This window comes from Podarcis melisellensis (assembly GCF_964234715.1).
Source record: "Podarcis melisellensis genome assembly, chromosome: 7".
Lineage (NCBI taxonomy): Eukaryota > Metazoa > Chordata > Lepidosauria > Squamata > Lacertidae > Podarcis > Podarcis melisellensis.
In genome coordinates this window covers 20469650-20495996 of record NC_138539.1, presented here as the reverse complement: position 1 = coordinate 20495996, position 26347 = coordinate 20469650, and the positions used below count along the sequence as shown (strand labels likewise).

General features: G+C 41.4%; 1 protein-coding gene across 1 annotated transcript in view; it reads right to left on the bottom strand.

Annotated features, from left to right (window-relative positions):
* Nucleotides 1–4557: 4557 nt before the first annotated feature.
* Nucleotides 4558–26347, bottom strand: part of ANGPT1 (angiopoietin 1) — a 152553-nt gene continuing 130763 nt past the window's right edge. Inside the window, exons 8-9 of the mRNA XM_081918873.1 lie at nucleotides 19199–19329; nucleotides 4558–8183 (exon numbers count right to left, since the gene is read on the bottom strand). Coding sequence (XP_081774999.1) covers nucleotides 8023–8183; nucleotides 19199–19329 — 292 coding nt within the window. The 3' untranslated portion in view covers nucleotides 4558–8022. The remainder of the gene's footprint in view (nucleotides 8184–19198; nucleotides 19330–26347) is intronic.

Sequence of the window (26347 nt, the reverse complement as noted above, 5' to 3'; positions counted from 1 at the left end):
TCCCTTCTTTCAACCACAGCTCTTCTTGGTACAGCACTTCTTTCAGCTAAGTAAACACCTGGGCCTATAGCATGCCACTTTTGAGTGGCTATTAGCTTTCCTTACAATAGCTACCTAAAGGAAGGACCATAGTTGAGTGGTGGAGCACTTTCTTTGCACAGATAAAGTTTCTTGCACCTGCAGTTTAATGACATATAACAGGTGATGGGAAAGGCCTTAAGCTCTCTCTTGCCTGCCTGGAGAGTCATTGCCAGATAGACAAGTAGCCCGACCCGAAAGTAAGGTCAGCTTCCTATGTATGTTAAAGAAGTTTACAATTCCTGCATTGCTGATTCCATCAAGGTGCATTCAACCACATGGTTCTAATTTAAGGAGTGGTTGCATTTTTTTATTTAATGCATCCTATCTCCAGCATGGGCAAAGTCCTTCAGTCTGTATCTCTTGTTAATCTGGGCCCTGCTATGTTTGCATATCTATGATGTGCAGTTTAATGCACACCGTAGAACAACCATAAAGGATTAAGATGGATGATGCTACACCATGTCCGTGTCAGCTTTGTATAACCTGCTTGGAGCTATATGGCGGTGTTTGCTGCTGTAGATGCCACTACATATGTGAGGAACAAAAAGAGGGGTTCTACTCCGGTTTTATGAAGGCAGAATTTTGCCTGGCTATCACCCCATTGGAATCACATTTTCAGAAGAGGAAAGACAAAATAACATACAGTGGATGCGAGACAAGATCTAAAGCCAAACCCTTTAGTAGAGGAGAAAAATCTCAAAGTTTTGCCTCACAAAAAAGGAAAAGAAAATATACACTGAGGAGTTCTGCTCCATTTCCCTAAAGAAAATAAATGAACAGTTCAATGATGCATCTGAATGTGAAGAAATCAGAGATTTGTAGTTTCCCTGAGAGCAGACAGTGCTTCTAAGTTTAAGCATGAAAGGGATGCTGGAGGATGGGTCTACATTTAAACATGGAAGAATAAATATTATCTGAAGATGATTTATTTGACTTAAGGGTTCCTGACTCAGTAGAAATATGGGCTGTTTCTTGAGACACCCCCGCTGAAGTCTCTTTAAGAAAGTGAATGTTCTCTGGGTTATGTCATCCATTTTAGAGCCTGATGCCCACTGACATTTCGATATACTGATAGTAAATCTGAAACTATCCATTCATGTTGACTAGTTACACAGCTAGGGCTAGATACTTGTACCATGAGATGCTTTAGGCTGCAATTCTAACGCTACTTATATGGGAGCCGTGGAGGCTGGTCCATTAGGGTGAATGTGACAATGCCCCACCAACTCTCTGGACTCTGACAGCCTCCATCAGCTGGCCTTCTTACAGACAACCAGTCCAGGGGGTGGCATTGCCTGTGACAGCTTTCTCTTCCTTCATCTCAGTGCTGTCCTTGTAGAACTCAGGAGACTGAAGGCAGATGAGGACAAGACCAGAATTAATTAGCTTTGCCTGTCCTTGTCTCTGGTTCTATGGGCTGTTGGTTTCCCTGTCTTCCACCCTGCCGGTCCCAATGGATACCAGTCACCAGTGCCTGTAAGTCCCACTGGATTCAGTAGGACTTATTTCTGAGTAGACATAGTTAGGACTGCACCATTATTCTCCCACTTTGAGAGCCAAATTGATTCTTTGTATATGAAGCCGGTGAAGGCTTTAGCATTCAATCAAGGCTAAAGGTTCAGAAAAATCACAAGGTATAATGCCTTCAGGACCATAGGGTGGGAATTGCATGTCTGAAGGCTCTCCTGTATCAAAACATAGCATTGATATAGATATACTACAAACAGTTTAACATCTACTTGCCTTCTATATATTTCTAGGAGACCAGCAATAACTTGCAACTGAACTCAACATATTGACTTGTCCTAGAAAAAAGGACTTTTAGGAGAAGGAGAAATGGTGTTTCTTCATCATAATAATGTCTACCACCTGTTCAGGTCCTCTCTCTCTCTTGCTTTCTTTACTCTTCTGCACCCTTTAGGGCACAGAGAGTTGCCTGAAAGCACACGAGGGAGCAGTCAACTATATATATATATATTAAATAAAATAAAAAGGTGGCATCTCCAAAATGTGGAGTTCTTTCCATTGACGTGCATAGGTGAATGGTGTGGTGGTATAATAGCAGAGACTCCCAGTAAAGACTGCGGTGTCGTAAAGCTTCCCAGTAAAGATTCTTTCCCAGCAAAGATGCTGTTACCACATTGGAAGAGGGTGGGCTTCTCCCCCCCCCACAGATTTTGGGGGACAGAATGAAGTGCTCTCCATGCACTTAAATGGGGGGAGGCATGGATCCACTTGCAAAATAAACCCAGTTTTTAATCCCTCCTTCAAATCGCTCTGATTCAACTGGCCTGTGAAAACCATTCAATGCAACTAAAAGCTAGACCAGTCCATCAACTCAAAATATATTCCCACCTCTGCACACACTCCCTTCTTGAACTCTGGATGTTTTCCCAGGCAGCTTGGCTTTGTTTCTCAGGGTGGTAAAGCAACAGCCGTTGTTGTTGTTGTTGTTGTTGTTGTTGTTGTTGTTGTTGTTGTTTTAGGAGAGCCGAAGCCACAGAGCCAATCAAATTTAGCAAGGTCCTGATTCACTTTGAGACACCCTGTTAATGGTGCATTCTGACTTGGAAATGTGAAAAACTTCACTGAATCACCCAATTTTCCTTATAATTCAGAGAACACAAAGACCTGAGGCACACCCTTGGTATATCTATACAGTGGTACCTCAGGTTACGTATGCTTCAGGTTACATATGCTTCAGGTTACAGACTCCGCTAACCCAGAAATAATGCTTCAGGTTAAGAACTTTGCTTCAGGATGAGAACAGAAATCATGCTCCAGCAGCGCAGTGGCAGCAGGAGGCCCCATTAGCTAAAGTGGTGCTTCAGGTTAAGAACAGTTTCAGGTTAAGAATGGACCTCCTTAATGAATTAAGTACTTAACCCGAGGTACCACTGTGTATCTATATGCTGTATCTTAATATTTTGCTACAGTTATAAATGCATTTCAGCAGATTGGATTCCACCCCCTTCCTAAAAAAAAATCCTTTGCATTTACTTTCAAGGCATACAAGAGCCTGTAAGTACTAATTGGCATGATAATCTAGGACTTGAAAGAAGCAAAGACACATTGCTCTATTCCCCTATGTCTTTTGTACTGGCTCCCACCCCCAACCCCTGCTTTAAGCTAGGCTGGCTTGAATGTATACAAGAAAGAAGTCTAATTATGCTTAACTTCCCTGAAGAAAAAAGTGGATAAATCTGTTACAAAGAGATGCTGAAAATACTCCCGCCATCCTTGAGCTATATATATGAAACAATGGCTGGGATCTGGTAAAAGAATTCGAGCTAATTGAAGCTGGTCACTGCCAGGCTTCATAAACCAGAGAGTGATTAATGAATAAAAAGTCATTAGGGAAGAAGAAACAAGTAATTCCATTTCATACAAAGATGGCCCAAAGGAAAATGAGTCATTAGAAAGGAAATCCAAATCCAAATTAAGTTGTGTAGTAATCAGCTGGTAGGAACCAGCAAGAAATGGAATTGTATCGTTTGTTAGCAAGAGACAGAATATTTAAAAATAAATAAATTGTGGAGTGCTTTTAGAACATAAGAAGAGCCTGCTTGATCAGGCCAATGGCCCATCTTGTCCTTCACTCTGATCTCATAGTGGCCAATCAAATGCCTAGGGGGAGCCTGAAAGCAGAAGCTGAGTACTTGAGCCCTGTCTCCACTTGGGTTTGTCAGGTTTTTCCTCTTTGTGAAAGAAGCAAGCAGAAGGTTCATGATTGTTTGGGTTATACCTTCAGAGAAGCTGAGCACAGCTGCCTTGAACTGGTTCTCTTATCTCTTCCAATTAAGGTCATGCTGACTATAAATTTAAGTGAGGAGCCTGGTTTTTACTTTTGGTATGGTGTTCTGTACACAGTATGCTTAGGGTTAAGGTTTAGTCTTGTTATGAGTTTTTGTAAGTGCTGCAACTGGATTTTTTATGGACTGTGCCGATCCTGAATGTACTGGATTTGTGACCATTATGCTTATTTGCCTTCAGATGAAAGTAAAAGCTCTGCTGGATGAAATATTAATTGCCTCGGGTCTATTTTGGGGGAACTCTGCTACATGTTAAAGTTTTTTTCTCCTCCGGCGCTGGTGCGACAGGGATACCCAGCAATTGGCATGCAGGGGCATATTGGAACATATTTACAGCCTTATCCTCCATGAATTTGCCTAATCCTCTTTGAAAGCCATCCAAGTTGGTGCCCATTACTACTTTTTGTGGGACTGCATTCCATCATTTACCTTGGTGCTGTGTGAAGAAGTACTTCCTTTTGTCTTTCCTGAATCTTTCAATAACCAGCTTCACTGGATGTCCCCAAGTTCTAGTAGTGTCAAAGAGACTTGATCTTCTCAGCCCTCAGATTGCCAGCCTGAACTTCTGAATATTGTTCTACTTAGGTTTTCCCTCCTCTCAAATGTGGGCTACCACAAGAATGTACACTCCAAACACAGCAAAACACGGAGCCAACCAATGTGTTTTAAATGTTTTTATTATAAAGGATAGGAAACCATGTTCCCATTTGTTCAAACTGAGATAAATAAACAGTAAATATCATGCTTGAGTTTTGACATATCTTTTCCTTTATTATTTTTTTTTAATTGTCCTTTGCAATACGATCTACACGATGGCATTCCTGATTTGGAGACTTAAAAAAAAAGAATTTTTGAGAAGTAGCACACTTTTTGGACTTAAATGAAGACTGCTGGAATGGGAGAGAAACCAGAAGTATGAAGGAACCACTGAGCAAAGAACAAGTTGGAACACAACAAACTAACCCTTCAGGCAGGATAATGCAAAGAAAAATACATACGGATACATCAATACAAAAGACCTTCTAAACTTGAGAGACATTGAGCCATCACGGTTACAAATAATCCTGTGGTCAGCCCCTTGTACTTCCAGATTTTCAGTAGGAAACCTGTGCAAGCTTCATCATTCCCATAAATGGAAGCAAAGCAAGCTGCCTACCAGGGATGAAGAGGGTGGATAGTCAACTTTCTTAAGCACAACATTAGAAACACTTGTTGAACATTTTTTTATTTCCTTCAAAAAGAGGCTCACGCTTCAGAGCAACCCAACTGTGTGCTCATTTCAACAGGGCCAGATTCCACTACTGTTTATTTATTAGTTATTCATTTCCATTTCTGAATCACTTGCTATAAAATAATTTGCAGTGATTCAAAAGTTAAAAATATATCAAACATTAGACACAGTGAGGTGGTCATCTCAAGTGACAGAGGCTGAGCGTGAGGGATTGACTGTGTCGGAAGGCAGAGCAATGTGTCTACATGACAGCCTGCCCTGCACTTCCTATGTTAGCCTGTTGTCTTCAGGAGTGATGGAGGACATCAAACTTAAAAGAGCCTGCTGGATCAGCCCAATGGCCCATTTAGTCCAGCATGGTGCTCTCACAGTGGACAACTGGATGCCTGTGAGAAACACACAAGCAGGATTTGTGCACAAGAGCACTCTCCCTTCCTGTGGTTTCCAGCAACTGGTATTCAGAAACATTACTGTCTCCAACTATGGAGGCAGACTATAGCCATCATGGCTAGTGGCCTGTCCCATTTAATGGGTGTGTGTGATGAGGGGGCACAAATAAGACCTCTTGGAGGACCAGATGTGGTCTGCAGCCCACAGGTTAGACACCCCTAAGGTACACCCATAATGATACATGAAACACAGTTGAAAGTCAGAGTGAGACTTGTTGAACAGTGCTGAACACGGTGTTCTTACAACAAGGACTTCCTGAGATGCTGATTTGTAAATGATTTCCCCCATAAGATGATCCTTCCTCACTCAGATACTTCTCATGGCATAGGAAAGCTCGGATAATGATACCTTGATAGCTGGAAAACCCCCAATCTACACACACATAAGGAATGTGTGCAGTGCATGTCCATGCTTTGTTGATAGCATTTGCTCAGCACCACACATGCACACAAGTTCCCATCACACAGAAGATTTTACTGTGGGTTCCTTGAGTTCCCATTCACATTGGTTTCCCCATTTAACTTCTCATGCACACTGGAGCTCTGAAGTCTTGTCAACGTTTTGTGGACCTGATAAGTTCCCATGTATTCTGAAAACGCACATAGATGAATGCCAACTGAGCAAATAATATTGGATGTGGACCACATCCAAGGTATGGCCGGTCAGCTTTCTCTGACCCCCATTTTCTTAAAAAGGATGGCTCTCAAAAATAATGGAATGAGCCTAATTTTTATGTGTGAATGGTTATCTCACCCATTTCTGCAAGAGAAGGACCACAAGCTTTGTGATAGAGTACATGGTTTAATACTTGACATCTGCAGGTAGAACTGGAGGGAACTCACATCTAAAACCCTAGAAAGATACTGATAGTCTGCACAGAAGCAGTGCTGAGCTAGAAGGACCTGCATAAGGCAACTTCCTATGTATGAGATCTTTGATGCACATGAGTTACAATAAATGAAGCATAGGTGTGTTTCCCTTGGGCCATATGTCTGTCTGAGCTGGTCGACAATGTACACAATGAGGCACATGAAATTCTAGAAGTGCATACATTGGAGGCAAGTTAATCAGGAATCAACATTGTAGCACTAGAGCACAACAAACCCCTTCCATACAACTACCGAAAGCTACACGTTTATTGCAGCCCTACGTATGGGACATGATTCAGATGAGCACTTTTAAGTCCCATTCATTTCAAATAGAAGAATTACGCATAGGCTTAATTTTCCCACTGAAATTAATGCCTTTAACTGTGGCTACTCTGCGCCCATGCCCACTGCAATTACAATACATAACTGTAAGTATTCCCTTAGTTCTCCTGTATTTACTATTTCACAGCAGTAACTGAAGCACAGCAAAGAACTGATAGTCTCCTGCTTAACTTATTTTGCAGATTAAGGGTGAATAACATAGAGAAGAAACGAAGGTCTAAAAGCAATCCAGAAGTAATTAACTCTAAAATGTGCACATGCAAAAACAACAACAAAACACTGCTTCATGAACCAAATATGTGGTTACGCCATCTGCATCCATGCCGTATATTTCAAAGGAAATTCCGTTTGCAAAATAACCTTTATTTCACCTTACAAAATATCTGGGTTTGACATTCAGACTTCATTTGCTAGAGGCCAGAGCCGTAACAGTCAGAAAGAAAAATCCCTGGTTTCTTTTGTTATCATGCTATAAATCCCAGTTGAAGGATTATGCCAATTATCAGGATTACCTACATTCACCCCAGCCATGCAGGACCATTGACAACTCTCTGCGTATTGCTCTTATCATTCTCTGTCCATCATGATTCACAGTCTCTTTATTGGGGGCATGTTTCACATTTGAAACTGACTTAATGAGAAATTGCTCCAACATACCATATTGATCCTACATTAAAGAGACGTTATCCATCTAAATGGTGTTTGCTGATACCAAGCAACGCTTTGAACGACCATCTTTGTGTTTCTTTTTTAAGGCACGTGTACCAATTAAAATAAATATCGGTTGTGCTTTTTTTTGCATAGATTCTGTGTTATTTCCTTCACTGACAAGCATCCTTTTCTCCACGGATGATGGTGATGATGATGATGATGATGTATTTCTGCTTTACAAAATTTCATCTAGTTTAATCTGGCAGTTTTGTACAAGCAAACAAGCTTCTGCTCAAAAGTATTAGGTTCATTTGTGGCAACCGAACCGTAATGTTGTCCACTGATCTGCCGCAATAAACACCTTCGCTAGTCCAAGCAACCACAGTGTCATCTGCATCCTGGTGTGTTGGGTGGTGACTTGTGTCCGTTTACTGCAGCCTGTGACAGGGAAGATCTGAGTACTGATGGGCGGCTGCCATTTGGTGCTTTCAGGAAGTCCTCACCCTCTGCTTCTGAAGGTCACATACGAAGTTCTTCAGAATATGGTAGCTATACTGCACATTGTTCTTGCTTTTGCTTGGCGCGTTTAAAAGTCTAAGGGCCGGATCATCATAGTTGTGGAACGTAATGAATAACTGGGGCCTTTGAAGTAGTGCCATTTGATTCCATTTATTTTTCCATGGTGCTGCCCAGCAGAGTAGAACATTCCATTGAGATTGGAAGGCCCACAGGCATCAAACCACCATCCTGAAATCATTAAGAACAAAACCATTAGACCATACACCAACATGTAAGCATGCTCACTTTGGCTTGCAACAGCATGCTGGCTGGCAAATGTGTAGAATCCAACTCCACGGTAAAGGCCGTGGAGGCCATAGTTTGAGTTTCTTCTTCTTTTTTGAAAAAGAAGAAATATTTTGAGGTTGGGATTCTAAGAACTGCACGAGTGGCTACATAAAAAACGGTCATAATAATAGAAATAGGAATAGCAGTACTCTGAAAGTGAGGGATTTTTCAAAAAATATTTTGTTATGTGGCATACAGGTCTGCTTCTCAAAAAGAAAGGAACAACTATTCCAGTGGATATTGCAAACCCTTGACAGCAGCTAAATTTTGGGTCCTTGCCTATAATCAGAGTTGGTTCTAGATCAAATGACACTGAACGAGACATCCTTCCATTTGTTTGACTTCTTAACATCTTATTTTATAGTCATTTCACAACACTGACACCCAACATGCATGCATTTCTACAAGCTGATAAATTTTCATGGGTGCATCTGCAAATCTATTCATTCATGTCATTGTCTCTACACTTATGGAATAGAGCTCTTATGCTAGGCTGCCAGGCCTTGTGACCAAACTGAATGGGGTTAAAAGGTAAAGGGACCCCTGCCCATTAGGTCCAGTCATGGCCGACTCTGGGGTTGCGGTGCTCATCTTGCTTTATTGGCCGAGGCAGCCGGCGTTTGTCCGCAGACAGCTTCTGGGTCATATGGCCAGCATGACTAAGCTGCTTCTGGTGAATGAGAGCAGCGCACGGAAACGCCGTTTACCTTCCCGCCGGAGTGGGGCCTATTTATCTACTTGTACTTTGATGTGCTTTCGAACTGCTAGGTTGGCAGGAGCTGGGACCGAGCAACGGGAGCTCACCCCGTTGTGGGGATTCAAACCGCTGACCTTCTGATCAGCAAGTCTTCTTTCCTTGATTAAGAAGCATACATGCTCCAGCCGTGTTTGTGGGCAATCACAACATTTCCTTCTTGAAAGCATAAAATTATGCGAGATCAAGTTTTGCCCTCTGAAGATTTTTTTTTGGGTTGTTTAAATATTTGTAGCCAAACTTTAAAGAGGTAAACAATGGCTAAATAAATCATTCAGAAACAAACATTTGCAGACTCTTATTCTTGATGACACTCACTCAAACAAACTCAACTCGTTTTAATTAGAATACAGAAAAGGATCATATCACTTTACTAGCACAGTTTGAGCAAGGCAGAACTTTATGCATTGCAGGGGGTTGGACTAGATGACCCTAAGGGTACCTTCCAACTCTACAATTCTATTATTCTAAATCAAATCATACTCCCTGCAGTGCAGAAATCACAGCCAAAGATTCCCTGACAGATAGCCATCCAACCTCTGCTTAAAAACCTCCAACAAGGGAGAGCCCACCACTTTCCATATGTCCCTTCCACTGTCAAACAGCTCTTACTACCAGAAAGTTCCTCCAAATGTTTAGTTGGAATCTCCTTTCTTGTCATTTGAAAACATTAGTTTGGGTCCTACCCTCTGCTCCCTTCGAACACTTGAAGATGGCTATCACAACACCTCCCACTCTTCTGCTCTCCAGGCTAAACATAACCAATGCCTTCAACATAGTTGTCAACCTTCCCTTTTTTGGCGGGAAATTCTCTTATTCCAACGCCATTTCCCGCTGCTTCCCGCTGCTATCCTGGATTGTTAGGTATCCCGTAGACTGTCCCTGGAACAGGTGAGGCTGCTGATCCCTTATTTTCAAATCTGGAAGTTGACAGCTATGGCCTTCAACCATTCCTCATAAGGTAAGGTTGCCAGACGCCCCCGTTTCCTGGGAACAGTCCCCGGATTTACAAATCAGTCCCCATACAAAATCCATTGTAGTTGAAAAGTGTCCCCGGATTCATTGAAAAACAACAACCTGGTAACCTTATATAAGGCTTGGTTTCCAGACCCTCTAACACTTGGTCACCCATGACGATATGTTCGCAGGCATAGAATCATGGACTTGTAAGGAACTTTGGGGGCTATCTCATTCAACCCCCATGTTTCAGAGGCCTGACTGACCTCCCGTAGAAGTCGAGTAGTTAGTGTTACCAGGACCATGCTGTGGAATACTCTTCCAGCAGAGATTCAACAGGTATGCTTGCTATTGACTTTCAGGCATCTCTTGAAGACAGGCCTATGCAACAGTATAATTTTTTTGATCAGCCAGTCACTTTAACAATCATTTTGTACTGTTTATATGGTGTTTTATACTTTGTATATATTGTTACACACTGCCTTGTTATATTGTATGAATTGGTGGTATATACCGTATTTTTCGCTCCATAAGACACACCAGAGAATAATACACACCTAGTTTTGGGAGGAGGAAAACAAGAAAAAAATATTCTGAATCCCAGAAGTCAGAACAGCAAGAGGGATCTGGCTTCTGGGATACTGTGTGGCTGTTCTGGCTTCTAGGATAACTGCGCCAAGCCTCTTCAGGGCAGCAGGATGAAGTCTCCCCCTGCCCGAAGAGGCTGCTCATGGATAAGGCAGAAGCCAGGACAGGCACGTCGCTGAAGGGGTGCTGCGCAGTTCTCCTTCTGTGTGCAGCACCTCTCCTTCATAGGAGAGGCGCTGTGCAGAGAGGGAGAGCTGCACAGGGCCCCTTCAGTGAAGCGGGAGGAGAAACAGGGTCTCCTTCTGTTCCTCCTCCCGCTTCGCTGAACGGGCGTTGCACAGCTCTCCCTCTCTGCGCAGCGCTATTCACTCCATAAGACGCACTCACATTTCCCCTTACCTTTTAGGAAGAAAAAAGTGTGTCTTATGGAGCAAAAAATACGGTAGCTACTTTTATAAACAAATACAGTCATACCTTGGGTTACAGACGCTTCGAGTTGCATGATTTCAGGTTGCACACTGCGCCAAACCCAGAAATACCAGAACGGGTTACTTTCGGGTTTCGGCGCTTGCATATGAGCAGAAGCGCTAAATCATGCTTTGCACATGCGCAGAAGTGCCAAATCACGACCCGCACATGCACAGACATGGCACTGCGGGTTGCAAACATGTTTCCTGCACAGATCACGTTTGCAACCCAAGCGTCCACTGTAAATGCACAAAAGCCTTGTTAACACTGGTTTTACCCACTTAGCCTTTCATTCTGTTGTTTCTTATTTCCACTCCTTTTTGCCCTCTTTGATACCCCCACCCACCACCAACGAAATTTAGACTGTCAGCAGATTTGTGGCAGAGACTCACCATGTACATTGACGAGAGAATAAAATAATGTGGACCTATTACTTACAATTCTCCTTCCTCCCACCCCCAACCTCTTTCCAAGCAAATCAATAAGGGATATGCGAAACTCCTGTGAGAACTCTTAGTACTCTTTCCAAACAAAATTGGGCTACCCTCAAAAGCTGTTCACCTGAAAAGGAACCCCCACATTAGCCTTGAATTTCAGTTTAGGTAACGTTTCAGCGGTCACTCTAAGAGCCAAGCTAAATAGTGTGTGGGAGATCTCTGACCGGATCTCCTGAAATCTTTTCCTTTGGTTAAAAGCAGCCACCGTGGAAGCAATTTCACTTGACCTGCAGTTGCAATGCTGGGGAGGGGACATTAATTCATCTCACTAAGCTAAAACTCTGCACCCCCGCTGGAAGCTGCTGTTTAGGTGGCAGGAAAAGCTATCTATCATCACCATTACCACTTTAAGAGTCATGGAACATCCTGAAAACTCTAGGAGGTTAAAGGTGATGACCTCACAGGACTATAATTCCCAGCACCCTTAACAAACTACAGTTCCCAGGATGCTTCATGCTTGTCACAGGATTATAAAAAAATGCTTTTAATGTATGGATGTAGGTTATCTCCATTGCTGATAGCAGTTTGGGGACATTTTCATCCAAACAAAGCAGACTGAATCCAAACCCACTTGGCTGCTTTTTACCAAATTTAAAAACTATCATGGTTCCCACTCACATCAAATCTAGTTTGGCCCTCAGATAAACTGTTCCTTCTACAAAGCACAGTGCAGAGGGACCTGCAAGACAAGAATTCTGAAGCAAAGCAATGTATCAGAAGCATGGCTTTACTCATTACAGAAGTCCCTTTTTTGAAAGGAGTATATAGCAGGACAGCTTAGGTTTGTGCTTTTGGGGCTGAAGGCTAATAATGAAATAAAGAGATCCCCCCATCTCCCAAAGGGGAAGGAAGCCAGTCTGCACCTTTTGTTCCATTTAAACTAGAGGCTGCTTGTTTTGTGCAGCAACACAGCATCTGTGAACCTGCTGGAAGCATCTGCAGGGGAGCCTAGCAGAGCCAAGTAACAATCAAAACTGAGCACACACAGTTAGCAGAGCGGTGTGAGATTTCTTTGACTCCACGGAACAACACGGCGTCTTCCAAACTGAAATGCTTACTAACTTTTTTTTTTGTAAGAAAGAATAATAAAAATAATAAAAGGCACCTTTGGTGTTCAAGGATTCCTGTCCTATCTCTGGAGATGCAGGGGAATTAAACACAAATTTCTTTTTTTGTGGGCAGAATGTGCTTCCCATGCGGTTTGTGCACTTTGTCAGCAGAATTGGTCCTCTACATTCCATCCAAAGGAAAGGAGTCCTTGTTTTCTTTTTTAACCAGTGGTAACAATGATCAGCGCATAGCTCCAAGGTTTACGCGACTCTGTGCATTTCGACCAGAGTGAATTTATGACTTGAGCCTTGCAAAGTAATTTCTTGCATATTTTTTTTTGAACAATACTTTGTAGGCTCCCCACCCCCGAAGTAACACTTCATAACAAGATCTTTGGGGAAGGATCATTGCCAAATACATTCTGGCATTCTGCTATTTTGATACAGCTGACCTCTCTTTGATTACAAAGCTATACCTAAGGGGCTAATAACCAAAGAAAAAGAAAGCAGCAGAGCTGATGTTTGACTGTAACAAGAGCATAATCTTGCAGAAATTTAAGACAAAGCTAAACATGGAAAAATCTAATCCTCGATTTCCCCCTCCCCCTTTCCAGAGCTGAGCCTGGAACACATAAGCGGCTCTCAGCTCCATTTACACTGTCAGGAGTATGGACCAGGAAAGTGGTATCTATTACCATTCTACTTCACAACAACCATCATAGCATGAAAGACAGACTTTCTTGGGGGATATTTTTCTTTTCTGAGCAAGGCAACCTAAACACTGTGTAATCCCAAAGCAGCCCTACATGACAGACTACCTAAATTATGCCTACAGGAACGATCTGCTAAAGTACGTACCACATTTAAGGACTCCCGGCTGACTTGCACAATTAAGTGGGGTCTCCTTTATGGGGTACTGGAGACATGTCTATTATGGTTTATCTATGTGGTCCAGCTCACACAAACATGTGTTGTTTATCCCTTCTTGACTGCCTCATCAAATCATTGCTCGTTTGCTTGGATGAACTATCAAAGTTTAATCCCCTCAGAGAAAACCTGCAACTCATGCAATTCCAACTCAAACAATGCTTTTCCAGTGAAGATGCTTCACACATTCAGCTGAGAGATCAAGTGATGCGTGTGTGTGTGTGTGAAACAGGTCCCAGGATGCTAACTTCCTGCCTTCCTGCTGACCTGGCTACAGGACAGATCTCCATATTTTCCCCATAGTTTCAAGTGTTTAAAAGTTGCCATTGCCTCAAAGGTTCGATTTTTGCTAAGCAACAACTGCAACTTATTCTGGAGAATAATGTGAGGAATGGTCTTTTTAAAACTCTACTTATGGCGCTATCCCCAGCCCAGCAACAGTAGACTGGCAGATAACTGCACAGATAAAATGGGGAAAGGGGAATTTCGGCCTGTTAAATTAATCCACATCCGAATTGCAGCCATCTCCCCTACAAATCTCTGAATTTTTCTCATACAGCTAAGGGAGTGGTGATTGACTAGACAGAATTGCAATCAGCTTCTGAGCTGGTCCGTTTCATCCCCAGAGATATATTATACTGCCAGAATGATTCAATATAACTGGAAGGATTTTGCATTATTCTTGGTGGTTCCATCATTCTAGATTTTTTTTATTTGTTGTTTTAAAAACATTTCAAATATTGTTATGGTCAATGGCTTCAATCATTTCAACAGTAAACATTTATTCATTCACACCAGAAATTATACTGGCCTAAAACAATCAAGGTTTGCTATTTATGGACCTGTAGGGGGAGAGCAAGAAATAATTCTACTGATGTTTCTAAATCCTCATCTTTCTGTTTAGATTACTAGTTGAGCATCTGCTGATTTTAATTCAATATTCCTAGCTAAAAATATGTCTTATTTATTGGAACCGCAGCATACCCTCCAACATTTCTCTGATGGAAAGAGGAACATCCCATTCCATAATGATAATTTTACAATTTATACCCCACACATCTTACTGGGTTGCCCCAGCCACTCTGGGCAGCTTCCTTTTTTTTTCTTCATTTCTTTTTATTGAGTTTCATATAATTAACCAAAAAGGAAAAACAAATCCACAGTTACAAAAAAAAGAAAAAAATAGATAGAAAATGTCTAAACATAACATAAAAATATTGTCCGTTTCCATTAACGTTCTTTGTCTTCACATTTGTTTCTTTATATCTTCAGGAACTTAACTCATTCTTCTACTCCCTATTGACCTCCATCCCTCCCGATTTCAGGCTTCTTGATATACATAATTTATTTTTCCTGCAGCTGGTGAATGTTGATGGTTTGCACATCGTAAGATCTATATCAGACCTGCTATAGTTTTTAAGTTTCTATAATTCCCTTCGATGTATGTCATAAATTTGTTCCAATCGTTAATAAACTTTGTGGTTTTTTTGGTTTCTATTTTTTTGTGTCATTTTTGCGAGTTCAACAAATTCAAATAATTTTGTTTGCCAATCACTAATTGATGGGGTGCACTCTGGGCAGCTTCCAACATATATATAAAAACACAATAAAACATTAAACATTAAACATTAAAAAAAACCCTTCCCTATACAGGATTGCCTTCAGACTGCTCGTGAGTCAAATAACTCCATACCCTCCAACATTTCTCCAAAGAAAATAAGGACATCCTGCCATACCTTCTAACATTTTTGCAATGAAAATATGGACATCCTAAGGGAAAAAAGCAGGATATTCCAGGATCAAATCAGAAAACAGGATGGCTTCCCTAAATCAGGGACATCCCTGGAAAATAGGGACACTCGGCGGTCTACAATCTTTTGTCTTCAAGCTGGTTTCTATCTTTCTCTTTCTGAGGCAGAAAGTTCCACAACTAGAGATGTTGGGTAGCTTGGAAATCCATCCAAAAAAAACCCAAAACAAAACAAAACATTTTTCGGATAATTCTGAACTAGTTCACTCATGTATGCACATTGCTGGAGTTTGCCTAGTCTACATGAAAAGACTGACATCTGAAGGTATAGACTTACTATTGATAATGTCTGTTTGATGGGCCATTGGATAATATGACTGCTCCATCTCTGGTATTAGGTCTGTGATGGCTCATGGGCACATACATTGACAGTGCAGTCAGAAAGTGATGAATGCACTGAACACTGAGGAACTAGTTTTCAGTAGAAATGTTGTGTTTATGTCCCCGAGTTCAGGTTAAACTGGCTGCCTGCATGTGCACAACTCTCTCTCTCTCTCTCTCTCTCTCTCTCTCTCTCTCTCTCTCACACACACACACACACACACACACACACACACACACAAGCAAACAAACACACACACACATAAAGAACTTTGCTTAGATCCTATGAAAAAGTAAATTATTGTTTTGTATGTCTGTTCCTTAGAAAGAACACCCATTATAATAACATACAGCTCAGCATTTAGCACATCCACACATTCAACAGGCGATGTAAAACGCAACAGTTCAATGTCCTGTAACTATATGCCTACAAACTCTATGGACATTGGCTCTATAACTGTGGAGGCTGGTACATTCATGGTCTGCCCTCAGCTAGCCTCTCCTGCCTCCCTTCCTACTTACAAACCAGTCCAGGGGCTGAAATTGCCTGTCACTTTCTTCCTTCTAAGTCTCATTGTTTGACATGAAGGAAGGAGGGGCAAAACTAGAATGACTTGGCTCTGCCTGCCACTAGCTCTGTCTCTGCCTACGGTGGCTCCCTCTGCCTTCCGTCCTACCATTGGCAATGTGCACCAGCCACCACGGCATTTAAATGTGATTTAAATATGCAAATGGCCTTAAATATGGCCTTGTCTTAATAATAAATGTGCTCAGTACTTCTACGGGTTTTCAATGGAAAAGACCTTTTTTGATGGTTCAGTGAAGATTGTAAACCTTTTTGGAAACAGACTGCTCTACTTTTGCGATCTGTATATACTTCACAGCACTGTAGGTAATTATGATGATCATAACAGGTCAACAAAAGCTGCATCAAGGGACCTTTTATATCCTGTTGCAAACCTCTGAGCCAGGTATGCCAGCACAAAGCAATAGACTGTGGTAGATCTACCTGCTCTAAATCTTGCTTGGCCTTCCATAATTACCTCTTTCGGTTCCACCCGGCCTATCAAATGATTGCATGAATGGCATGCAAACATTTTAGATGCAAAATAAATAGCGGCTTTTAGAATACTACCTAGAAGGATCAGAGCATTAACTATAGAGTTTTCTACACAGAGCTTTAAAGTTTGGCCAAACTTGAAGCCCACTGCTCCACATCATGCTGGAAAGAGAAATTCAATCAAGTTGTTGAGCTGGTGGAAGCCAACACAATGAGTCCCTCCAGTGCAATGGGACTTTCCCCTCTCTCCTCCCCGACACCCTCCCCAAATCTGCTTGGGAGGGTTGGGAGATTGTTCCATTTGGCAAGCAGAAATGTTTGTGCTGATGGAGCTAACACCTTTGCACAACAGTGAATTCTACCCAAAATCTTCTCCCGTTGGCCTTGTTATTTCTTAGCCTTTAAATCAAGTGTTTAACTTTTGCTGAATTGACAGATGATCTCTCCTCCCACCATGCATCACCCAGATTTGTCCTAGAGGTCCCTCCCGAACCCTCCAGAGCAGAGCTGGGTAGCGTAAATGGGGAGGAGGGGGGGGGGGAAGAAATCCCATTGCACATGCAGAAATCTTTGCAGTGATGGGACGTTGCACTTGAATATTGCAATTAGTTTTATACACATTTGCTGCATTAATCCTATAACAAGATCAAATATGTTTCATTTCAGAATGTCTTCATACCTTCTTATGTTCCCAAGTTCTACTCAATGTCTAGTCAAAAATCACATGTTTGTAATTCAATCCAATTATTTTAGGTCCCATCCTTTGAAGCAACATAAAATGAACCTGCTTTATCACAACTCAGTTGGTAGAGCGTGAGACTCTTAGTCTCAGGGCTGTGAATTTGAGCCCCACATTGGGTGAAAGATTCCTGGATTGTAGGGGGTTGGACTCGATGATCCTTGTGGTCCTTCCAACTCTATGATTCTGTAATCTCTGTGGCAGCCCTTCAATTATTTGAAGATGTCTATCGTGTCACTTTTTAATTGCTTTTTCTCCAGGCTAAATATCCCAACCTCCTTCAAACTTTCCTCAAGGGACTTTGGCACTAAAACATTTAACAACAGTACAGAATAAATTGTGGCTTTCCAGTTGTAGTTTTTAATCTCTGGTTATTCCAGTCTCCATCTCTGTTCATCTCTTTTGTCACTTGCTACACATAAAATATTTTGCTCATCTCCCAGAGACTACAAAACCCTCCAGGCTGTCAAGATAGCTGCAGAACTTGTGTATATTTTATAGAATTCATAATCAAAAGGCTGTCTATGGTGTTGCCAAAACCAACAGAAAGTCTGATAAGGCTTTCTACTGTCTAAGATACAATTATTTTATAAGATGAATTATTTTTATTACATAGTTATCACAGCCACTTTTTGTTATCAGACAGTTTGTTGTGACAAAAGAATTGAACGGATCTTTCTACGGTTCAGTGTTGTGAAGTGCTCAAAGCGCTATCTCACAGGAAGCTGGCTGTACATTGCAAATCCATGAAAAAAAATAACCCATCATATCCTATTTAAAGATGTTTATGCACAATCAATTAGTAGCACCGACCCTGAAAAAAATGACTCAAGCATCGTTAGTCATACAGCTGACAAAAACGGGTAAAAGCATCTCCTTATATGTCCATATAGCTTTTTCTTACTTGGAAGCTTTGCACAAGAAATTACTAGGACTCACTTCAAATGTCTAGGATCACCCTGGTGGGGGGCATCTTGGTTACTAACTCAACATTCCCAGTGAATTTCCCATTGGACTCTTATCAATACATCAGCAGTATTGTTTTTGTTTGGCGCTATAAATAATATACCAAGATGATAGTGACTTGAGATCAGATGACACCCCCACCGTCCACCCCAACATCATCACCACTATCATTTGTAACAAGCAGCCATGGGGGAGGGGCAGATGACAAAATCAGAAACTGGAACTGAAATCCCCAGTGTTCACTTATTTGTCCCATTTCCAGAACAGAACTAAATCTAGTGAACATGAATAGATACTGTGGTCCCAATCCAAATCTAACAAAAATGTTGTGAGACAGGAGACCCAAAACCAGGTCTCCATTATCCGCACCTTTCGCCCTGCGTCTTTCTTAAAAAGAAGAAGATTTAAATCAATTCGTCACTTCTTAGAAGGTAGAGAGCAGTAACAGAAACAGAAGGTAGCTCAGTAACAGAAAAGAAACATTGAACACACCAGGTTTCACAAGCCTTAACAAGACTCCCTTTAAACCCTGCAGATGTTTCCCCTAAGGAGGACCAATTTCCCATTGATTTTCAGTGAAACTTTAGCTAAAGGAATCTCAGTAAGCCGAAAAGAACTTCTGTTTGAAGCCCTTTGGAAAACTGTTGGTAGCAGCGGGCTGGAAGGATTAGAATCATGATTCAGTAGAAAGTAGCTCTTTCTCCATTGATCCATCCATTCATTCATCTTTTGATCCATCCATCCCTTTATTATGAGTGTTTTTTATCATTTGATGCTTACCTCCTGTTAGCATAAGGGCACATTTGCACATGCAGTTGTCATTGTCAGCATCTTTGGTACTAAAGTCAGCTCCGTGCAGTATCAAGCTGCTCTGTTTTCCTGCGGTTCCTGAATGACCCTTTAGATACAGCCTACAAAGAGACAAGAGAGGTTCTTCGTGTTATCCAATACAGCCACACAACGAACCACACTTGATTTGGAATTCTGTGGTGGTGACAAGTCAGGAAGATTCCCGAAATCCTGAAAATGCTGAAATCATATTTCAGCCATATCATTATGACTTAACTAATTTGTGATTTCCCCCACTGTGTACAACAGACTTAGAATGGCTCACACTAGGGCTGGATCTAGACACATCAAAGAAGCATTTCAGTTTAAAGAGTTGTAAATTTAAACAGGGAAAACATGGAGAAAAACGGGACTCCATGTCGCCATCTGTTGGCACAATGTTATATCACACATACAACACATATAAATGACTTTTTCTTTACCAGTCTAGCTGAGTCCTAGAACTCATGGACATACAATGAAGGTGAAGGTCGGAAGATTCAGGAGAGACCAAAGAAAGGAATTTTTCACACAGTGTGCAGTTAGACTATTTAATTGGTTCCCACAGAAAGTAGTGATGGCCACCAACTTAGGTGGTTTTAACAGAGGATTAAACAAGTCCCAGCAAAGGAAGAATGGATGCAAAAACTTATGGAATATGCGGAAATGGCAAAACTTACCGGAAGAATAAGAAACCGAGGTAACAATTTTTTTATAAAAGAACGGAAAGGGTTTATTGAATATTTACAGATAAATTGTAAACAGATAAAAACAAAGGCAGGGTTGTTGTAATAACCTGCAGCTACATAAGAGTATATATTTAAAGAAGATAAATAAATGAGTAAGTTACGTTAATCTGGATATGCAGAAGATATTTAAAATAAAGTTAAGGGAACCTGCAGAAAGAGGGGGAAGGGAGTCAAGTTTTAAAATGTTAGAATGATTGTAAGGTCAGTGAAATGTATATATCTGAAAAGTATAAATAAAATGTTTAAAAGGTAAAAAAAAAAAAAGGATTCACAAGTTCATGGAGGATCAATGGCTGTGATCTGTGATGGCTTTTGTTCTACCTGCCAGTGTGGTATAGTGGTTAAGAGCGGTAGTGTCGTAATCTGGTGAACCAGGTTTGATTCCCCGCTCCTCCACATGCAGCTGCTGGGTGACCTTGGGCCAGTCACACTTTGAAGTCTCTCAGCCCCACTCACCTCACAGAGTGTTTGTTGTGGGGGAGGAAGGGAAAGGAGAATGTTAGCTGCTTTGAGACTCCTTCGGGTAGTGATAAAGTGGGATATCAAATCCAAACTCTTCTTCTTCTACCTGGATAGCTTTTATTGCGTTCTTGTACAATTGCACTGTCAGCTACACAATGCCCATTCCCACCTAAGAGAACGTTGCTACATAATCCCTTTACACACAGCCAGAATTGGATCGGTAAGGGGAGAATTAAGGGCACTACGTTGGAAAGAATGCAGCCAATCAAAACGGCAAGATAAATCCAATGTAGGGGAAGTTCCAAATGCAGAGCTAAGATAAAGTATCTTGGAAAAAGTCAGTGAAAGGCTGGGCATAAAAACAGTCACGCTTTATGAGGCACAGTTGAAATGCAGTGCCAATTAGATATTGTTTTCTAAAGCAATACACAGGCTACGTTTTGGAGCAATAAGTATTCCGCTGGTCCTTATGCTTTTTTTTGTTGTTGAATATAAACAAACTAAATTGAGATTAAAGCCTTCTAGATTTACTGAACTTGGACTCCCATGGCTTATTTTTGGTAAATGATCTTACTTTTTTTTTTCCCCTAGAGGAAAAAAAACTCCTTCGGAATAGTGCTGATAGAAAAACGACTCCGGAACATGGTATCTACAAGCTTATTTTAAACTGTCACAGATTGTCAGTACATCAGCCCCCCGCCAAGCTCACAGAAGCAAATGTCAGCAGAAATAGTGGAACCTGGCTTTTTGACACCATTTAAAGAACTCTGGCTAAATCCCATCATGAAGTCAATAGCCGAAAGTGCTAAAAGAAAGAGCCAGGGGTTTGTTAATCTGGATGTATAGAAACTCCATGAGAATTTTTGCTCAACTTAAATCCAAACTGGTCATGGCATAATCTGCACATGAACAAATAATCTTGTCATGTTTATAGCATTGAAATGTGGTGTCTTTGTAGGTCATTGCTGTTGTTTTGCTATGGCTTTATGAAAGTGTTTTCGAACTGTTTGTTTGAATGCAGCCTTATTTTCTTTGTTGTAAGCTGCTTTCAGCATAATTTTATTTTGTGGGAAATCGGCATACAAAGAGCATGAATGGAATTGAATGAATGAACACAGAAGGTCCCATATTCACTACCCATGTATTGAATGGACCTGGGAGACCAGAGTTTGAATCCCCACTCGGCCATGTGTTGGGGCATGTGCAGAGTGCCCATTCAACACACCAGCAGATTGTGTAAATGGAAAAAACCCAGGATGTGGTTGTCAAAGAAAAACCCAGACAGTTTGGGTATGGTCAGTTCTTTCACTGACAGGCAGCCCAAAATATAATGCTGTTCCTCAGCTTAGCAGTAATATACTGTACAACTGTAGTATAAAGTAACCCTACTTCAGTCTGTCCCAACAGACTGAGGTAGCTTATGGCAAAATTAATAAAATGTATTTCAATCAAAATGTCCTCCTTGTGGCATTCCAACACAGAATTGGTTCTAGCCAAGGGGTGGGGATCCAGTGGAACGTGCTACAAACACAAGGGTATTTATACTTTAGATTGTGCTGAGTCACTCACTCACAAGTTTGCTGACTCACACTTAACCAGCTGCAGGTAAAGGACGATCACACCTAAAGTAACCCTTTCTTGTCCTTTTTCTCTGCATGCATAAACTCTTATACACACACAGTGTCTTTCATAGTTTTTATAGGAGGGGAAAGGGGACTAATTAAAGGGTCAAACGACACCAATAAGTTCACTGGGTGACTTTGGGCCAGGCATTGCTTCTCAACTTAACATGTCTCACTGGTTTGCCAGTACCGGAGCTCAAAGAAAGCCAGTCTTTGCCCTGCCATTTTAGATTAGCAGTATGTGCTACTTCAGTATCTGCACAGAGAAAGACTTTGCAATTGGGATAGTGATGGGTCAAGACTGATTGGTAAGGAAGCTTCTAAAAATCCTCCCAACTGAACTTTGAATTAATTAATAATGTTGAATATTAATAATGTTGAATATTGTAGACCAGGCTTAGACTCCCTACCATATGTCTTGTCCCTGATAAATCAGGGCATTACATCCATGTCCCAGATACCTCGATATTTGTCTACCTTATTGGTTGCGTCGCATAGATTCGCATTTGTTAGAGCCAGATTTAATGTGTTCCCCTCAAATGTGTTGAGCAATAGATTTTCTAACGGTAAAACCTCTGTTTTATGCACATGTGACAACAAATCAATATAATCCCTTTATCATATCTTGTTTAATTGTCCTTTATATATTGTTCCCCGATCAAGGATTCTGAGTTCAATCATTTTGGAAACTGTTGCTAAACCACCTGAATTACATCTAGCCTATCTACTCCAGGACATTGACTCTTATAGAACATTACAGGTTGCCAGATTCCTGATTTCAGTTCTTTCATATAAAAGACTTCGTGGAATGCTGCATGACTATTAAAAATCTAGTAAACTCTATGCATGCACCATCTTTATCTTCAAGGCCACAATACGGTACATCTAGAGATTGTATGTAATGTGAAGGAGATTATGCGTTGAAATATTTTAGTTGATATTTTAGAATGTAAAATGCTATTTTATTTATTGATTGGTTTTACCTTGTGGGCTTATAGCCGAATAAAGTATTATCTATCTATCTACCATGTGTCTTGGATAACAACACCCATCATCCCTGAGCATTGGCTATGCTGGCTGGTGCTGATGGGAGTTGTAGTTCAGGCCGAGGGAGCTGGCGTTTGTCTGCAGACAGCTTTCCAGGTCATGTGGCCAGCATGACTAAACTGCTTCTGGTGCAACGGGACACTGTGGCGGAAACCAGAGCACACGGAAACACCGTTTACCTTCCCGCCACAGCAGTACCTATTTATCTACTTGCGCTGGTGGGCTTTCGAACTGCTAGGTTGGCAGAAGCTGGGACAGAGCAATGGGAGCTCACTCCATCGTGGGGATTCGAATCACCGACCTTCCAATCGGCAAGCCCTAGAGGCTCAGTGGTTTAGGCCACAGCGCCACCCGCTGTGGGAATGAGAACCACCTTATTCCCCCATAATGTTAGATGAGTCATTCATTGGGGTATCTGGTGATAAAATTATCTGTTGATAAAATTCATATAATATTTTTTGCATGTAGGGGAAAGTTAACTATACAGTGGTACCTCGGGTTAAGAACTTAATTCATTCCAGAGGCCTGTTCTTAACCTGAAATGGTTCTTAACCTGAAACGTGCTTTTGCTAATGGGGCTTCCTGCTGCTGCTGTGCTGCTGGTTCGCGATTTCTGTTCTTATCCTGGGGCAAAGTTCTTAACCTGCAGCAAGCACTTCCTGGTTAGTGGAGTTTGTAACCCAAAGTGTCTTTAACCCAAAGCATCTGTAACCTGATGTATCACTGTAAAGGAGAAAAAAACCCTGATTACCGAAAGAGGAGAATGGACTAAATTCTTTCCTTGTTCTCTCCCACAGCTGTCTATATTTATGACATTCTTCCAGTCTAATAGCATAATTGTGTTTTACCAGAAGTTCTCTTTGAGCCTTTGCAATTTTGAGTTTTGATTTCTCTAGTGTTAATGGCTTAACATATCTTTCACATCATGCTACAGAGATGGTTTCCAGTACAGATGGAAGGGAGATTATGGTTGATAGGAGACTGCGCAGTGAGACACCGCTAAATGAGTATCTGTAACAGAACACACATGCAACTGGATTCTAAGTGAGAAACAGAAAGAGAGGGCAATTCACATGTGGAGAAAAGATTGCCGCAGTCAGGACTTTTTAGTTTAGGCAAAAGGCGAGTAAGGGGATTGTTATGTACTGAGTTGAATAGGATCTAAAATGCAGTAGTCTGATTGGTCCTAGAACAATAGGATCCAGAATGCAGCAGTCTGATTGGTCCACAGGAGCCACCCAATCCAGCTCCAGGTGGAAGTGAATCTGTAACCTGATTGGCCTACAGGCGAATCCCAGAATTAGCCAATCACGTGAGGCCCATTGTGTAAATAATGTATATAAAGCAGACATCCTGGGGGAACTTCCATTCCTCCTCACCACTATGAGCTGAATAAAGAACATGAAATCCACTCTCGACTCTGAGTATATTTCAGAGATGATTATGCAAGGTACAGAGAAAGTGTACTCGTTGACATCAGATGAATACTGGAAGATTCACCAAGGCTCCAATTCTATAGGCAGGTGACAAACTGCCTTGTCAAATGCCAACAGAGTAACAGTGAATGGAGCCTGCAATTTGTCTCTGTGCCCTCTTTAGGAATTTCCCTCCCATTTGGAACAAGGTGAATGTAATTTGCTGTGCCAGCTGTGAGGGTGGACTTCCCTCCCTGGAGGAGGGAGAATGGCATGGATCCTTCCTCTGATCATCCCCAGCATGCTCTGCATCAGCATCCTTTTTGCCTCCACCAACATCTACTGACTGTTGGTGAAGACTGGACCAAAACGGTGAGGTCCCCTTCTCTGAGAAAGGAAATCTCTCTCCAGCTTCATACACAGAGATCTGCTTTATCCTATAGTCTCTGCAATGCCCCCTTCCTCTTAGACCCTAGGATTGCAGGCCCCAGAACTGATCACATTTACACATTTACAACAGATTCAGAATCCAGCAGATAAAATCTGGAGCTAGATTCAAATATGTTTACTCAGAAGCAAACAAATTCTTTGCCTGGAACTGGACCTTTTAATGAGATATTTAGGAAAACTTCCTTTATTTCTAAGGGTTGAATTTCCAAATGAGTTACCCAAAGCGGTTGAATAATTCCCCTGGGACGAAATCTAGACATCTATCTGTTCTGATTGGCTTGGGTCTTCTAAGGAGGCCTCAAAAGGCAACAACTGGTCCAGATTATGCTTGAGTAATGTCCTAATTCTGATTTATTGCTTTAACTACTAAACACTTTTTATCTAGAGGTAAAAGGAGAGAGAGAGAATGAGCCTCATCTGAAAATATGCCAGGCGTTGATTCAACTTTATTGCAAAATCAAGCGCCAGTAATTGTATATTTTCAATTCATCTGAAGCCAAAAATATTTTTTCCTTGCAAAGAAGTCGATATTTTTTGTATCACACACATGAAATCAGGGATGTACTCCTACTTTGGCAAGGGAACATTCACTTAAGGCAAGACAGTGATTACGGGGAAGTTCCCAAGTATTCGAAAATGCATAATAGGATACAGTAATTGTCATAGTTACAAGAAAAATGCTTATTTTCTATGCCAAAAATTATTTGATTTCCTTCTGTATTCACTAATAGCAGAAGAAAATAAGCACATGGGCTTGTTATGCTCAGAGGCAGTGACTGAAGCTGCCTTGACCTAACCTGGTTAATGATGCAGATATATTTGCTGGAATTGCAGGCCTGGACTATGCATGTTATGTACTGAAGTTCTCACCCTGGGCCAGCAGGGGGAGACTGTAGATAGTTATGCAAATAAGGGATCGAAAGTGACATTCCGTGATTGGATAGTTTTAGAAAGTTGTTACAGTAACGTTGTACTGGAGCTCTATACAAGCAGGCTGACTGAACCCTTCAGTTCAGTTCTGTCCTGGCTTGTGAATAAACAAGAGCTGTTTGAAGAATCGCTGTGTCGTCTGATATGTTCACCCACAACCTAACACTGCACATAGCAGAAACCCTGGAGAGTTGAATTGTATATTGATTTCTCCTTTACGCCTTATTCTGGGAAGGCCATGGAGGTCCCAAAGCAGTGTCTGGATGTAGCAAAGGATTGGATGTGGGCAAACAAATTGACACTTAATTCAGACAGGATAGTTGTGCTCAGGGTAAGGATCTAAAACATGAATTTCAAAGGATACAGTAGTTGTGTTTCAGTTCACTAGCTTCAGGAAATGTGATTAAGTAGGCTTGCATTAAAGAT